The sequence below is a fragment of the Caenorhabditis remanei genome, chromosome X, assembly GCF_010183535.1.
Source record: "Caenorhabditis remanei strain PX506 chromosome X, whole genome shotgun sequence".
NCBI lineage: Eukaryota > Metazoa > Nematoda > Chromadorea > Rhabditida > Rhabditidae > Caenorhabditis > Caenorhabditis remanei.
In genome coordinates, this window is record NC_071333.1 from 16,081,005 (window position 1) to 16,096,538 (window position 15,534).

General features: G+C 37.4%; 5 protein-coding genes across 5 annotated transcripts; 3 read left to right on the top strand and 2 right to left on the bottom strand.

The window, feature by feature from the left end:
* Nucleotides 1-340: 340 nt before the first annotated feature.
* Nucleotides 341-1,552, top strand: GCK72_025227 (uncharacterized protein; the record flags this gene model as incomplete). Its single annotated transcript, XM_003093340.2, has 7 exons — nucleotides 341-416; nucleotides 462-634; nucleotides 684-752; nucleotides 805-992; nucleotides 1,040-1,094; nucleotides 1,160-1,409; nucleotides 1,473-1,552. 7 exons carry the CDS (start codon nucleotides 341-343, stop codon nucleotides 1,550-1,552), a joined length of 891 nt encoding a protein of 296 aa, XP_003093388.2.
* A 188-nt stretch (nucleotides 1,553-1,740) lies between these two features.
* GCK72_025228 (uncharacterized protein) lies at nucleotides 1,741-3,240 on the bottom strand (the record flags this gene model as incomplete). The annotated part of the gene is made up of 4 exons (XM_053736245.1): nucleotides 1,741-1,847; nucleotides 1,892-2,069; nucleotides 2,117-2,437; nucleotides 3,037-3,240. The coding sequence occupies 4 exons, from the start codon at nucleotides 3,238-3,240 to the stop codon at nucleotides 1,741-1,743; spliced, it is 810 nt and encodes a 269-aa protein (XP_053579811.1).
* A 513-nt stretch (nucleotides 3,241-3,753) lies between these two features.
* GCK72_025229 (uncharacterized protein) lies at nucleotides 3,754-4,083 on the top strand (the record flags this gene model as incomplete). The annotated part of the gene is made up of 2 exons (XM_003093339.2): nucleotides 3,754-3,933; nucleotides 3,985-4,083. The coding sequence occupies 2 exons, from the start codon at nucleotides 3,754-3,756 to the stop codon at nucleotides 4,081-4,083; spliced, it is 279 nt and encodes a 92-aa protein (XP_003093387.2).
* Nucleotides 4,084-7,861: 3,778 nt separating this feature from the next.
* Nucleotides 7,862-10,084, top strand: GCK72_025230 (uncharacterized protein; the record flags this gene model as incomplete). The annotated part of the gene is made up of 11 exons (XM_053736246.1): nucleotides 7,862-8,077; nucleotides 8,124-8,237; nucleotides 8,280-8,377; nucleotides 8,423-8,924; nucleotides 8,975-9,043; nucleotides 9,093-9,257; nucleotides 9,304-9,469; nucleotides 9,516-9,616; nucleotides 9,665-9,820; nucleotides 9,865-9,975; nucleotides 10,046-10,084. 11 exons carry the CDS (start codon nucleotides 7,862-7,864, stop codon nucleotides 10,082-10,084), a joined length of 1,737 nt encoding a protein of 578 aa, XP_053579812.1.
* Nucleotides 10,085-11,518: 1,434 nt separating this feature from the next.
* On the bottom strand, nucleotides 11,519-15,162 carry GCK72_025231 (uncharacterized protein; the record flags this gene model as incomplete). The annotated part of the gene is made up of 19 exons (XM_053736247.1): nucleotides 11,519-11,656; nucleotides 11,703-11,757; nucleotides 11,805-11,863; nucleotides 11,914-11,984; nucleotides 12,040-12,127; nucleotides 12,178-12,300; nucleotides 12,347-12,439; nucleotides 12,898-13,155; nucleotides 13,214-13,459; nucleotides 13,516-13,626; nucleotides 13,670-13,750; nucleotides 13,796-13,894; nucleotides 13,957-14,044; nucleotides 14,087-14,208; nucleotides 14,258-14,366; nucleotides 14,551-14,682; nucleotides 14,727-14,842; nucleotides 14,905-15,042; nucleotides 15,094-15,162. The coding sequence occupies 19 exons, from the start codon at nucleotides 15,160-15,162 to the stop codon at nucleotides 11,519-11,521; spliced, it is 2,196 nt and encodes a 731-aa protein (XP_053579813.1).
* Nucleotides 15,163-15,534: the final 372 nt, after the last annotated feature.

A 15,534-nucleotide genomic window follows, 5' to 3' on the forward strand; every position in this document is an offset into this window, starting at 1 on the left:
CATTCACTTATGTATGCCCTATTTATTTTTTAAATTCTAGTTCTAAAAATGTTCTGTGATATGATATACTCCAACCCTATTCTAGTTATCCCACACTTTTCCTAGTTTTTCCCCTAAATTATTCATAATTTGGTTTTTTATTGTGATTGCCTCCGCATAATTGATTCTATGTATATTTCTTCTTAGTCAAGAATTGCTTCCCTCTGTTTTTTCAAATCATGTGACTATCGATTGTCGTTCTGTTGACGACATATCAACGCCCATCTAAGAGTGAGCAAACGCAAACCGTGTGATAACCAAAAGTGAACAATTTCCTTTTATTTTTTGTCATTTTGACGACATGTCGTTCCCAAAATGTGGCATTTGCAGTTTTGAATATTCCGATGAAACCGGACACCGAGTACCAAGAACATTGAGTAAGTCATTGGTCTTATTACATGTAGATGCTTCCTTTGTTCCAGAATGTTCGCATACCGTGTGCTCTTCCTGTGCTGGTAAATTGGTCGAAAATTGTGCGATCGAATGCCCATTGTGCCGTGGCATAACCAGCGATATTGTCAATAATGATGTGGGAACCCTTCAGAAGAATTTTGGATTACTGGACTTTATGAGAAATTTGACAGTGGAATCTGATGTCAGCAATTAAGAGTTTTTTACGCGCTCAACAAACACAAACGTTTCAGGTGGTCTACGTCAATTCGCCACCTCAATGTAGAGCTCATTCATACAACTTGGCGGAGTTCGTCTGTATTGTGAGTTATTTTTCCGAAAAGAAAAGACGTTTCTAGTATTTTCTGATTACAGAAGAGTGACTGCACGGCGGAAGACAAACTGATGTGTCGTACTTGTGAAGAGTTTGGAAAACACAAGGGTCACCAGAAAGGATTATTGGTAGAAGAGGGAATGAAGATAAGAAAAAAAGTTGGGGAGCTTATAAATGAGACGAAAAGCCAGAAAGAGCTCATTGAAATTCATCTGGAGAAAATTAAAAGGTACGTCAGATAGTATGAATGAAAGTAATTGCACTAATGTGATTTAGTGTCCAAGACTCGTATGCTTCCAACGGAGATAATTATAAAATGGTGGTTAACGGGGTGAGTTCAACATCTTTGATTGGTGAAAACATGATTGAGACTTTAAACCTACATTTGATATTCAGGTCAACTTGCATTTCGAGTCAATTCGGCGTATTGTTGATGAAGCAGAAGAGAAAGTGCTTCAAGCTCTCCGAGACAAATCCGAATCCGCCACTGACAAAGTTGATCAACTGGCTTCAAACGATGAATTTGATATTGTTGTGTTGAACGAGTACATCGAAAAAATGAATCAATTACTTTTGAATCCGGACTCTGAACTGATTGGAAATAACCCATCTCTGCAGCGTACAAACTTCAATTTGAGAATAATCGGTATGTGATCATTTGTTTCCATATAGGAAGAGGCTTCTTTTAAATAATTTTTTTGGTTTTCAGAGCCACCAAAGCCACTGACAGAAAACGATGTTTTGCTTCCTACCGTTACTCTTAACGAAACAGGAAGTGGTCAGCAATAACTTCACATATCGAAAACAACCATATTTCTTATCTTTGTTGTATGTGTTCTTCTATTCCTCAAACAATAAAATAAAACTGTTTACCAGATGGTATTACTTTATTATTTTAGAAGAAAAGCATGTTTTTATGTAAAAAAAAACAAAATGTTAATCAAAACAGAGCCGTTATGAACTCATCGGACCCTTTTTCATGCAGGTAACGTCGATAACTGATAAGTTTGCTGCGTCTGTTGATTATTTTCTGCATACTTCGACGAAGAACTTTTGAATTGGTTACGGATTATATTCAAGTACTCTGAAATACAACTAATTAGGTTTAGTAGTGAATCAAAATTTCACTTTTCGCAGCCACTCTGTATTCTGTAACAACATACAGCACGATGACAACATCTACAGCTGGATAAAAGTTGAAGGCACATACAGTCGCTCCAGCAGGGAAACTTAGTTCGATATCAAAAAATGGCAGATAGATAACAAGAACTAGAGGGGAGAACAAGAAAATGGTTGGAGTAGAGATCTGAAAATCTTTTTTTTTGTATTTTAAATATTTATGTAATAGATCACTTGGAACACCAAAGTTTTGAATAACTGATTGTGGTGATGTTTCAAAGCAGAAGAAAAGTTTCGCATCTTCTCTTCCATTCCAGAGTACATTGCCCATCCACAATAAATCATAATACCATACTGAAATGCCATTATACCTGTCACAATAAATGCAAACAACCAGTTGACCCATCGGATGGAACGATCAACAGGATCATAGGCCATAAATGCTCGAAAAGGTAGATCATTAATGACGACACTATATCGCTGAAGCAATTCTTCTTTGAAGTATTCTTTAGTGACATTGTCTGGTTCCAATAAGTAATAAGCTCCAATATACCACTGAACACCAAAAAAGAAACAATATACTAACCAAATAGATGATTTCCAACCTTGGAAGTATTGCATGTTGTTCAAACTGAAAATCTTGTGGTTTTGGGGTTTGAAAGTTGTTACAACCTGAACACTGCCCAGTAACGATATATAAATTGAACCGCTAAAAGAGATATGGTTAAGCAGTAAACACCGGCGTATATTCCTGTAATGGTTTGAGTACTTTTTGGTGTGTACAATATCACCTGTTTTCTGTAAGACTTAAGCAACGGGTGTCATAGAAACGGATTTTTATATTAGCAAGTATTATGAGTCTCGGGTCACTCAAGTGCATAATCCTGTTGTCCACCTACCGGTCCCATATGGATTAACCAAGACCCATAGTACGTGCACTCAAACTGGGTAAACACTATTTTACCTGTGGGCTCTACGCTCCCATAGGAGATGCACGAGGCTCACGAAGAACTCTCACTTACCAAGAAACCGCGTCAAGATGTCAGTAGACAGTTTGAAGGGCTCGGATAATGTGAAATAAACGTAACCAATGTTGTAGAAATGAAGATTCTGCCAAATGACTCCTAATGACAGTTTCGTCCTGAGTATCTTACCGGATGAAAAACCACTTCTAATGTTGCCAGTCCTATGCCCATACTAGTGAATATAACCATTAAGTATTTATAAGTTCCAAATATTTTCTTTACTTCGAAGAAGTTGAAATATATTAGAATTAATCCAGAAAATGTTGTTGTAGCGAACGCAAACTTTCCAACCGTCTGAGCAAGAGAAACCCAGAAGAGGTATGTTTTTGTCATTAGTAGGAACGAATAGTAGAAATCGTGTTTTGTCAATTCGTTTTATAGGTAGCTTTTTGTAATATCCGGTACATTTGGGTGTTTACTATATCATTAGGGTATTAGAATTGGATTAAAGGAAATTAATTCTATAGTTCAGTATTATTCCGGTACGTCACGAGTTGTGTGATGTACCGGATCAAGTGTTCAATTTTTATTTTACATAACTTCAACGTCTTACCATGGTATTAAGTTTTTCTTATAATAAAATATCACTGCATTTCACTTCGTTTCAGCCAGCTGTACTGTTTCCCGTTGTTCAATAAGATGACAGCATTGTTGTGGCATGCAAAGAAAAATATGATAACAGAAATATGCACACTGATTGTCAAGATCATACCCGTCTTTTCAATTGTGTTCCTTTGTATTATTTCACACTTAAATACAGTTTGGGTTTTTAAACACCTTCTATTTCTCACATTCATAACATTGCCCTCTTATTTCTAAAATATTGTTGTCTTTCCGCAGAAAAAAATGAGCCAACCAATGAAGCCACTTGAGAGTGGAGCGACGAATCTGCCTACAGGAATAACAACCAGTGGACAACTTTCAGTATATGCTGCCAATGCCATTGCAGGTATCCGTGACAATCGAGACCGCGAGAAAAAAGAGATAGCTGATTTTAACAACCGACTGGCACATTATATTGAAAAAGTTAGTTTTAACAGTTCCTTGAATTCTGTTATCTAAATATATTTGTTTTAGGTCCGATTCCTGGAAGCTCAGAATAGAGTTCTCGAAAATGACATTGGATTATTTCGCCAGGCGGCGCATAATTACTGCAAAATTACTGCAAAATTATAAAATTACCCATCTTCTCAATCGTCATGATTTTACAGTTTTCCTCATTGTTTTTTCCAATCATTTATGAAATCGGCTATTCCTATAAGCCGTAGAATGAATTGCTTATTTTCCGTAGCCATCACCACACATTCCTTGTTAAGTGTACTTGATCGATTTGCTCCCGACATATGCTACCACACACTGTTTTTTTTGCGTATATCTAATAGAACGTGCCCAATGACTGGACTAAAAATTAACAAAAAATCATGAAACATACAATTAAAGAGGTAGTTGTGTTAACGGTGTAAATTTGAGATCCCGGTCTGTTTGAAAAAAGAGCATAAGAGAAAACGCTCGAATCATTAAATAAGACAATTGTTTTGCACACTTTTTTTGAAGACATAGGTAACTACTTTTTGTACTATTATTAATCCTTCTTGTTTTACTTGCTCAATTCTATTCTTATGTTTTCAAAGTTTAAAGTTAAAACCCGCTAGTGCATGCATCGCTGCAATTAGTGGTATGACACGCTAAGAAGACCGTAGTTGTGAGATAATGCGATTGTGGAGAGAACTCTAACACCGAATCCAAAAGTACTTTTAGATTTGTAATACTCTTCTGTCCATTGTCAAAGTAGCACGATTTTCCGAACTTGAACATCGAGTATGTGTTTTCAGCTGATTCTGGATTTTTCCGTCATGATGGAAAATACTCCGAAAAGCTGAGACAAGAAGATTAACGATTTTATAGCAGCAAAGTCCAAAATTTTCATGATTTTAGGTAGAAAGCAACACTGAAGTTCAAATGAAGCCTTTGCTATGGAATTCAGTTTTCTAATTTCTTTTCTAAATCATTAAGGTCAAAATCATGCAATGTAAAGGGATTGATAAACATACTGAATAATGTTCAAATATTTATGAAATCATCAAAAATCATTTCGATTCTCTTAGCAATCAAGGGTTATTCCGAAAGAGAATACCGAAGGCTGCGTATCCAATGTCATTCGAAAGAATGTGGAACTTTTTTCGTCTCCCATTCTTGTTGTAAAAACGGCCTCAAATACAATAGCACCGGTTGTGTTGTAGGTGTCAAACAGTTCGAACGAAAAGTCCATTCCTGTGGGCATAAGCGCATAAGCACGAGTGAATTTTTCTGTAAGAAATTATGAAAAAATACATGAAATTTGAAACACTGAATGCTTTACCTCTGTTTTCTTATAAGCCGCATCTAAAATAAAAGAAATCGGGATGTATAAGGTATTCGATTTTGTCATAATTGCGGGATTGAACAGCAATCATGAACTTGTTTAAGGACCGAATGACGACACGTGCGTCTTCTGGCTGATTTTTAATATCCGGATCATAAACCAATCCGAGAAGATTTCCAGTGAGAAAGAAAACGAAGACAAAGAATTGTAGAAAGAACATGACTCCGCATGGTGAATCTGGACGGCCAGCTTCAATTTATACCCCGTTTTGATTTGATTAGGACACTTTTCCAGAGTAAAAAAATAGCTTGGGAACGAAGAAGCACGCATCATTAGTTTTGAAATAAAAGAAAGAAATAAAAAACATCTGAAAGAGATGAAAAAAACAGTGAGCAAATTTAGGTACTCTGTGGTTTATTAGACGTTCCAATATTTTATGGGATTTCAAGTTATTACTTTATTTATTAAAAAAATAAGAGACAAAATAATATTTACCCAAAAAAAAACCAGATATGCGGATTTGAGAACAATAAAGAGTAAAAGTTAAGCACATAACCATAATCAGAAAATTACAGTACTGATTGTTTGTCACAAGTTCGTGGTATCAGAAAAAAAACGGTGACGAGAACGGGGGGCGATACTCTCCTCTCCGTGCTTGGCGGTGATTTGAAGATGAAGCATAACGAGCGGGATGAAGAGGTGTTTTTCGATTTATTGGTTCACGTCTTGACAGATCATCGTGTCGTCGAAACTCTCCTTTTTTGATGGTTTTCATTTTTTGGTGGCTCTCTTGAACTAGACCGGAACTTACTGGAGGTTTGAAATCAGGATCTCTCCAGTTTGGGAACTTCTTATCTGTCTTCTTATCGATTTTTCCATCGAAATAGGCCAGTTCCTTTTTCACAATTTTTGACACCCAAGTTTTACCAGGGTCTTCTGGGCGTCTGAATGTTATGGACTTTTCCTGTTTTCAGATAAAAATTTCAAACTGTGAGAGTGTTGCATGGTAATACTTATTTTCCCATCAAGTAAATGTTTAATGAATCAGACATATTGAAAGTTGAGCTCTATTTTTGTGGGTGCCCACTTTTTTGTACGGGAGACGAGAGCTCAAAAAATCGCACTATTTTGAACTGAAATTGATCGATTTGATGACGAAATGCCAATATGTAACTTGCTAGAAAGTGCCAGTACAAGTTGTCAACTACGAAAACAAAAGTAATATAAAGGGGAATCGTATTATCTCACTCTCTTTTTATGGGTAGCTTTTGTATTCGGTATATTTGTTTGTGTATTTCTTCTATCATTTCAGTATTAGAATTGGATCAAAGAAAATTAGTTATATACCGGGTGGCGAATAAGTATACGACGCTCTTAATTCTTGGATATTCGGCGGGAAAACGCTTAAATCAACAAAAAAACGTTATTAATAGTTGGAATGTTCAAAATAGATTTAGTATACAAAAGGAATTCGAAGTTGGATACTTTGGCTTTGATACAGGCCATCAGACGTAAGACGCCAAAATCGCCTGTGCGCCGCGTATCGGGCGTGATCTGGACTTATGATAAACATTTTATTATTGAACCTTTTTCCAACCGTCAAAAGCAGAAACTTTTGTTATCAAAAGGTGATAGTAGGTCCCCTTAACGTTACCAGGCCCTTAATTACCTTTTTTCTAAAACTGTGATGGTCTGGGCCGCGGTGACATCTTACGGTAGAACTTCGTTAGTTTTTATTTTTAAAAATGCGAAAATCAACTCGGGGTCTTCCAAAACTTGGTTTTGAAGAATGTTTTGTTCCTCTGCACAGCTCAACACTCTAATGGACTCTTTTTCATCTTTCAACAAGATTGGCTACGTCCCACAGTTCCAAATCAACAAAATTCATCATCTCTCTCATTTTCCTGGCTGCTGGAACAACGACTTTAGGCCTTCCTCGTCGGCGGATCTCAATCCGATCGATTTTGTCGTATGGTAATATTTCGAGAGCGAGTTATCAGGAATCTCCTACAACATGGCCGTTGCTCTCAAGACAGCCCTTCAGAAGATATGAGACGAAGTCAACGTCGACTACCTGCGGCGCACAGGCGATTTTGGCGTCTTACGTCTGATGGCCTGTATCAAAGCCAAAGTATCCAACTTCGAATTCTTTTATTCCGTACTGTCTTTGATATCAAGTTTTCAACTTTATGTTATAGATCTTTCTAAAGCATCTAAAAATGTACTCCTAGTACAACTCCATGCAATTCCTCACACCCTTGTATTAGTCAACGTCTTACCATGGTATTAAGTTTTTTCTCATTATTAAATGTCACTTCGTTTTAATTCGTTTCAGCTGTACTATTTTCCCGTTTCTCACTACGTTGCCAGCATTCTTGTGGCATGCAAAGAAAAAGTTGATAACAGAAACGTAAAAGTTGATAACAGAAATATGCACACTGATTGTCCAGTTCATACCCGTCTTTTCAATTTTATTCCTTTGTTTTATTTTACGCTTAAATATAGTTTTAGGTTTTTAAACACTACCTATTTCTTACATTCATAACATTATCCTCTTTTTTCTAACATATTTTTGTTTTTCAGCAGTAGAAGATGAGCAAACCAATCAAGCCGCTTCGCATAGTTCACAACCCTGTCTTGGCCAGAATTATTGAAAGTGGAGCGACGAATCTGCCTACTGGAGTAACAGCCAGTGGACAACTTTCAATATTAGGTGCCAATGCCGCTGCAGGTATCCGTGACAATCGAGACCGCGAGAAAAGAGAGATAGCTGAGCTGAATAACCGACTGGCCCGTTATATTGAAAAAGTTAGTTTAAACCGTTTGATGCTATCAAAATATCTTTTTTTTTCAGGTCCGATTCTTAGAAGCTCAAAATAGAGTTCTCGAAAGTGATATTGGGTTATTCCGCCAGGCGGCTCATATACATTCTGGCAAAATTACTGTGTACTATGAGGCTGAGAAAACTGTAAGGTTGCATTACGTATCATAGAAAAATACTTATTTTCAGTCTTTGGTAACATTAGTTCGTGAACACGATGCGAAAGTTTCCTCCGCCAAGCAAAACATCCGAAAATTGGAACCAGAGATTGCAACTGCTAGAAAGAAGTAAGTGACTGTACTGACTTACAAAAAAGTTTCCCTGAGTTTTAGCTGGGAAATGTCTCTTGAACACCGTCAAACTGTGAGATCTGAAAAGAGAAGTCAAATGGAAAAGCTATCACATATTGAAGCAGAAACTGCGTTTGTCAAACGTATAATCAATGACTGTGAAGAAGAAAAGGGTCATATCAAATCTGAAATCTCGCGGCTTCGAGGAGAAATCAAACGAGTCTTGGCTCAACGTGATAAAGAACGCAGTGGATTCGCCCGTTCTCAATCAGCCGCTCAAGATTTGCTCAAGAAGTTGAATGGAACAATCAGCCAACACGAAATTGCCATCCGTGAAGAAATTAACAAAGCCAGAAGAGACTCCACAGATAAGAATCGTGACTACTTCCACAGAGAACTTAATTTGGCAATGAAGGAAATCCGTGATCAGTTCGAATCGAATACCAAGAAAACCCGCAAAACGTGGGACGAGTGGTATAAGAAGAAGATCACTGATATTAAGAAGACTTCGGAAAGATACACTCTCACTCAGACTCAAGCAAGAGTGAGACACAATTTTTTTGTGATTATTTTGTCATGATTGATTGCTTTCAGGAAGAAATTCTTCGCATCCGTTCGTTCCTCAATGAGCTTCGCGTCAAGATCTCTGATGCTGATACCTTTGTATTTTTGCAAACACTTAGCAGAATTTTAATCAAAGAATATATTTCAGAACCAACAACTTGCCAAGAGAATCGAGGAGATGAAATATCGCGAGGAAGAAGATCTCAGAATGTTCGAGCATTCATTGAACGAAAAGCAGTACGCTACTGAAAGAATGATGGATGAATGCGCGAAACTTTCAGTCGAAGTAGAACGACTTGTTGAAAATCAAATAGTACGTTACCAGTTCTTGGGACTTATGCATCAGATGTTAATTTCAGACCCTCCGCAACGAAATCGCTTATTACCGCAAATTGATGGAAAGCGCTGAACATATCCGTACAACTCACCAAAGCAACTTTGTAATTGACACCCCTTCCCCACTTATGCGTACCACTTCTTACCATTCCCATGGTTCTGCATTCACCTTGAACGTTAGAGACACTCGTTAGTTGTTTGCGTTAAATTTTTTGGTTATTGTAAAGTCTTACAGAAGATAAAATTGTTCACCATGACAACTATGACATTTCCAACTTGAGTTCCATTAACAGCCAACAGTTCCGCAGCTACAGTAAGGGAGATGTCAAAATTATGGTGAGGAAACCAATATGACCATCAAATTTTGAATACCATAGCTTTCAGGAGCACAAAGACGAGTCAATCGTGATTGAAAACGCCGATAATTATAAGTCAAAGGATTTATCAAACTGGAAGATTCATCACTACGTAGACGGAGCTCTAGTTGGAACATTTATCTTCCCAATTGCCACTCACATTCACCCAAGAGATAAAATTACGGTAGCACAACAATTTTTTAACACTTTATTTATTTTCATATACAGATTCACTCCTTACAATCGTCCAACTTGCTCGACGATCTTGTTGCCCATCAAATTTACAGTTTCGATTTCTCCAAAAACACAAAAACTGTTCTTGTTGACGATGCTGATGAGGTATATATTCTTTGATTCTTAAACTCCTGCATTCCACTATTGCTAATCGTAATATTATCTATGTTTACAGGAAGTTGGATGGTATGCCCATGTCGCGTACAGCCACTGATGACTCGATAACAACTTTGTTCAATTTCACGTTTCCTGGGCGCATCCAACGTACTATGTTTGAGCACTTTTCTTCGGGAAACACGTCATTTTTCTTCAATTTGATATTAACATTATGTGTAACATGGCATTTCTTATCTCCATTTTTCTTACGCTTTGTTGCCAAACTTTTTGATAAACGTTTTACATTGAGTGCATCAAATTTAACAAACGGTATATATGCATAACAATTTTAGAGCAAGGAAGGGAAGTTGTAAATAGAAAAATTTCTGGAAATGCTTTTGCCGAGAAAACTGTATATCTGAAAATATCATACTTGTCACGGGCCGGGCCGGGCCCGCTAAAAAAATCTTCCGGCCCGGCCCGTCAAAATATGGAAAAAAAAAGCTTGCTGCGGGCCCTGCGGGCCGGCCCAGGCCCTGAAATTTTCAGAGGGCCCGGCCCGGCCCGGCCCGGCCCGTGATTTGACAAGTATGGAAAATATTAGAAGTAATGAACAGGTACACAATTTAAAAAAAAATCTGCGTTCGGGGGGAATCGAACCCCCGTCGAATGCTTGGAAGGCATCCATGCTGACCATTACACCACGAACGCATGTTTATATTCACAATATAAATCTCAAGACGAAACAATATGTGCGACTTCCATGCATAAACCTGTTCTGTCTTTCTCCATCTGATATCATCGTATTGCATGAATCCGATCTTATATAGGCTTTAACCAGAGGAATAATGCATGATGTCTTTATCGCAACTACTATTTGTAAATGTGCGTTCGTGGTGTAATGGCCAGCATGGATGCCTTCCAAGCATTCGACGGGGGTTCGATTCCCCCCGAACGCAGATTATTTTTGAAATGTTTTATCAATTGTGGAAGTTGGCAGATTCATGACAGGGATCCCCTTGGAATTTTTTTTTCTATTTTGAAGTTTATTGTTTTTTATTCATGTCAGTATTGAACAATGATCTTAAGGTTCATGTTAGAAAACAGAAAACCTTTCAAAAAATCTGCGTTCGGGGGGAATCGAACCCCCGTCGAATGCTTGGAAGGCATCCATGCTGACCATTACACCACGAACGCACATTATCAATTTGAATAAGAGACCGTCACATCCCGCGGATTCTGTCAACGGCAGATTGAAAAAGATAAGTATAACATCTCCTTGTATCGAAACAGGTTCTTGACTCGATCCGATGTGAAGATCATGGATTACACAGCTATAATTGAATGTTTATTGGAATAGAAACAAGCGTTCGTGGTGTAATGGTCAGCATGGATGCCTTCCAAGCATTCGACGGGGGTTCGATTCCCCCCGAACGCAGATTTTTTTGAGTAAATTTTTAAATTCTTCATACATGATAAAAGTTTATTAGTTTGGAATAAAGAAGGTCAACAATATGTTGAATGAGAAAGCGAAACTGTTTTCTGTATGATGTCATTCCATAAGTGGTTTCAGCTCTTCAACAGATGCAATCTTTGCTGCAAGTCTTGCAGTTGGAAGGGCCAATGTAGACATCACACTGGTAGATGATCGTTTTCTGCTACCTGTTGGGCTATTGTCCATTATGGATACCTGAAGAACAAATACCGTTATCACGATAACGTGAATAAACTCATACTTTTCTGGAGTTTGTCCCAGTATCATCGTCATTGGTGATGGATATCTTTGGTGTTCTGAAAGAATCTTGGTTAGTGAGTAAATGTCTCTATGGTCTCCGTACCTGATCTCTTTCACAAATTGCGTAATTCTCAATGAGTGAAGTAGTGAACTGGTGGATATCTAAAAGAGTTACATAGAGCTTAAGCAGAAATTCGGTTGTGTTTGCTCACTTGCAAGAACCGACATGGCCCGCTGACAGTGAGAGTGTAATCAGGCAGGAAGAAGAAACCAGTGGAAGGTTCTGGAACGAAACATTCCAGATTAGTAAAAAAATGGTGGTAATGAAATAAAAATACCTCTACCATCACGAATACACTGCTCCATTTTTTCCAATATCGCCTCTCCAAAACAGGTCCACGGTCCGCAGTCGAATACCAGGTCTTTCTTAAAATAAATTCATAACGGATTTTCTGTTCGGACTAAAAAGAAGGTACCTCATTGAACTTGATCGATGCTTTTCCTTCCAGTATCAACACGAATCTCTTACTCATAACACCTGCGTCAAATAAATTCAGTGTTCCTGGAGAGGTACTGTTTTTTGGAGGGACTATCAAGACCTGGAAACTCAAATTATGGGAAAAAACTTTGTTGATGTTGTTTTACTTCTCTGATATTCTGCTGAATCAAATTCTCAAAAGCTTTTGGATTCATTTCACTAAACAGAGGTGTCTTCTCCAGAAGCCATTTCTCGGTCATCTAAAAAAATGTTATGAAGTTTGTACAATACTGGCCAAGAATATATCATATTTGCCTTTTTCAGTTGAGATAGTGCTATAGTAAAACACTTTTTTCCTACAAAGTAAATTATTAATGTACCGTACATCAAAAGTAGAGCTCGTTTTTTGTAGTTATCAACTTTTTTGTACAGGCACTCCCTAGAGAGTTACAGTAATTTTGAGTGCACAGCTTAAAATATTTTATGATACACTAAAATGTGTAGATTTGTGAGAGAAATTACTTTTTTTCGATATGAAATTTGCTTGGGAACGTCCGTACAAAAAAGCTCCCAACTACAAAAATAGAGTTCTACTCTTGGTCTTTTTGATCTTTAAAAAAGTTATTTTGTAGGACAGTTAGTTTTACCATGACGCACTTTCAAAGTGGGCATTTTCAACTGAAAAGGCAAAATATGACTGTATATATTTCTGGATTACCTCAAGCATATGAAGTGACAGACGATCACTCTTTTTCTCACTACAGTACATCTCAGCTACACTTTTCTTGGAAGTGTTTGTTCTTCTCTTTTTTTGAGCGTCGTCAGTGATATAACAATCAGTTTCATCTGTGATTTCCGCTTGTAGTAGTTCTTCTGTGATATCCTCCAGAGTAATCAAGCCAACTAGAGTGACTGGGTGGTCTTCAGAAGCTTCCACTGCTGGTAGTACAGTAGCTTCCACGAGTTTCATGGATTTCTGAAATGTTTCATATGAATATATAGATTATTTAGCAACATTTATCTCATATACTCACTAAAATAAAGTTATCCATCTTATCATCCACAAACTTCCCGTTGTGATGTTTCTTCACATCTAACGCCTTCGCTACCATAGCCAAATGATAATCTCCCATCTTAAACTCATCCATCAACGCCGTCAATGGCATGTTCTCATCAACGATTCTTAATCTTCTCTTATTGAATCTTGCGACCGCTTTCACAGTGATATTGTTATCTTTTCCAATCAACGCCAGATCACTTACATATAACAAGTTCTTGACCTATAGTATAGAAGAAATGATTAGTTTTTTTTAGTTCTTTCAACACGTAGAATCACCTTATTTCTATTGTTTCCTTCGTAAACCGGAATTCTTGTATACCCAGAATCAGATACTCTTGTCATAGTCTCTGCGTTTAATACTTGGTCTTCCGACAACATGAACACGTCCTAAATGTATGAAAGATCAACTTTCAGTTTCGAATAAACATACGTCTATATCAGTCATGACGTCTCGCACGGATTTCTTGGTGAGTTCCATTGCTCCAATTGCTATTTTCAGTGTTGATAGGTCCTAGTAAACTGTTGATTCAGGAATTAGGGAATAGTGATAACTTACAATATCACAAGCTTCATTTTCCATATTCATTTTTAACATCTCAACCATTCTTGAACGATTTACCACGTCAATGTCGACACCAGCATATTTGTCAAGAATCTGAATATTTATTTCGTGTAAAATTTTTATACCTTGTTATATTTTCTTTAAAATTGTTATACCTTTCCAAGTGGCCAAGTGATAGGGAATAGGATGAACATGAAGAAACGAGTGATGAATACTGTGTTAGCTCCGACGGCAAGACCATATCTGTAATTTTTGATAATACGGTTAACTGAAACTTTGACTCACTTAACGCATATACTTTGAGGCAAGATTTCTCCAAAGATAACAATTCCAACGGTAGATGCAACAAAAGCGATTAGCCCCTCTGCCATGTCATCAAATAACAGTGTTATACCAGTATTCACAATCTAAATCATATATTTGGGATTGTAGGTCTTATGCTTACAGCTAACATACCACATTCATGATGATTACAGTGCAGAGAAGCCGATTTCCGTGTATTCTCATCGGGTAGATGGCAGAAGCATACTTTTGCTCACTTGGGGTGCCTGAATAATGCTTTTTGCTAGAAAAAGCCTAGTTAGGTACCTGATTTCATTAGAATTTTTAGTTCCTGTGGTGTCAGAGCCATTAATCCGAGGGTTAGGCCTGAGCAGAGAGCTGAGATTGAGAAAAGTAGACAGAGGATAGCACTCTAAAAAAGCAAACAAAATTTTCAAATTCTGTTTACCAAAATTGAATCTTTATACCCCACCTGCGCCCAAACCGGCATATACGTCTCATGTATCCTTTCCACTGCTTGAATCCAAGTTCGATCATCATCAATTTGAATTAACCCATGACTTTCCGATTTCAAACAAATCCTCCACGGACGAGGCCAACTGAAATTATAGGAACAAGTGTTTTCTAACATCTCAATTCTCACGCAATGAATGAATATTTGAACACAATCTTCATATCTTTATGAATGTGAAATGAGCTCTCGGAAATGTTGAATTCTGACGTAACACACACGGAATCGGTGAAGGCTACCATTTCGACCTGAAATGAGAACTTGGTTGTTTTTTTTGTTTTCGAAAATGGTAATTAAATAAAAAAATTACATCTTCCAACCCATGTCCAAATATGACAATGTCCACTGGGGTATCTGCTTCAACCAAAAGTTCACCAGCATCACTATACCCTAAGAATCCCGGAGCATTCACATCGCTTTCAATTCTGACTCCGGACACTATCGGATTCTGAAAAGCGATAAAATCTAAAAATAGCCGCCATATGTATTCCCACTTTACCAATTTTCCATCTATAACCAAATTCTGTATGCATACCAAAAAGAATAGAAGGAGAATTTTAATGGTCATAAAATTGGACGTCGAGCAGTCGGACGATAATGAAGAAGCGTGTGGTGCAAATCAAAAACTACGTATGAGGCCAGTGGAAGGGGGAGACAGGAAAGTTGATAAGAACTATAATTTACATTAGGGTGAACATATCTTTATGACAGATTGTAGGTTAGAAAGAGGAATGTTCACATGACTATTCAATCAATTATTATTCGATGTATGATCTATATTTGCATTTAATTGTTTTCTAATTGGTTATGTTAATACACAGAATATAAATATTAAGTGAAACCAGTGAAGAGCACGATTATGGTGAGTTCTCACTTTTGGTTGTTTCAAATAGGGCATACAGTAGCCACCACTGAAATCTTCTAACATTTTTTTGATTTC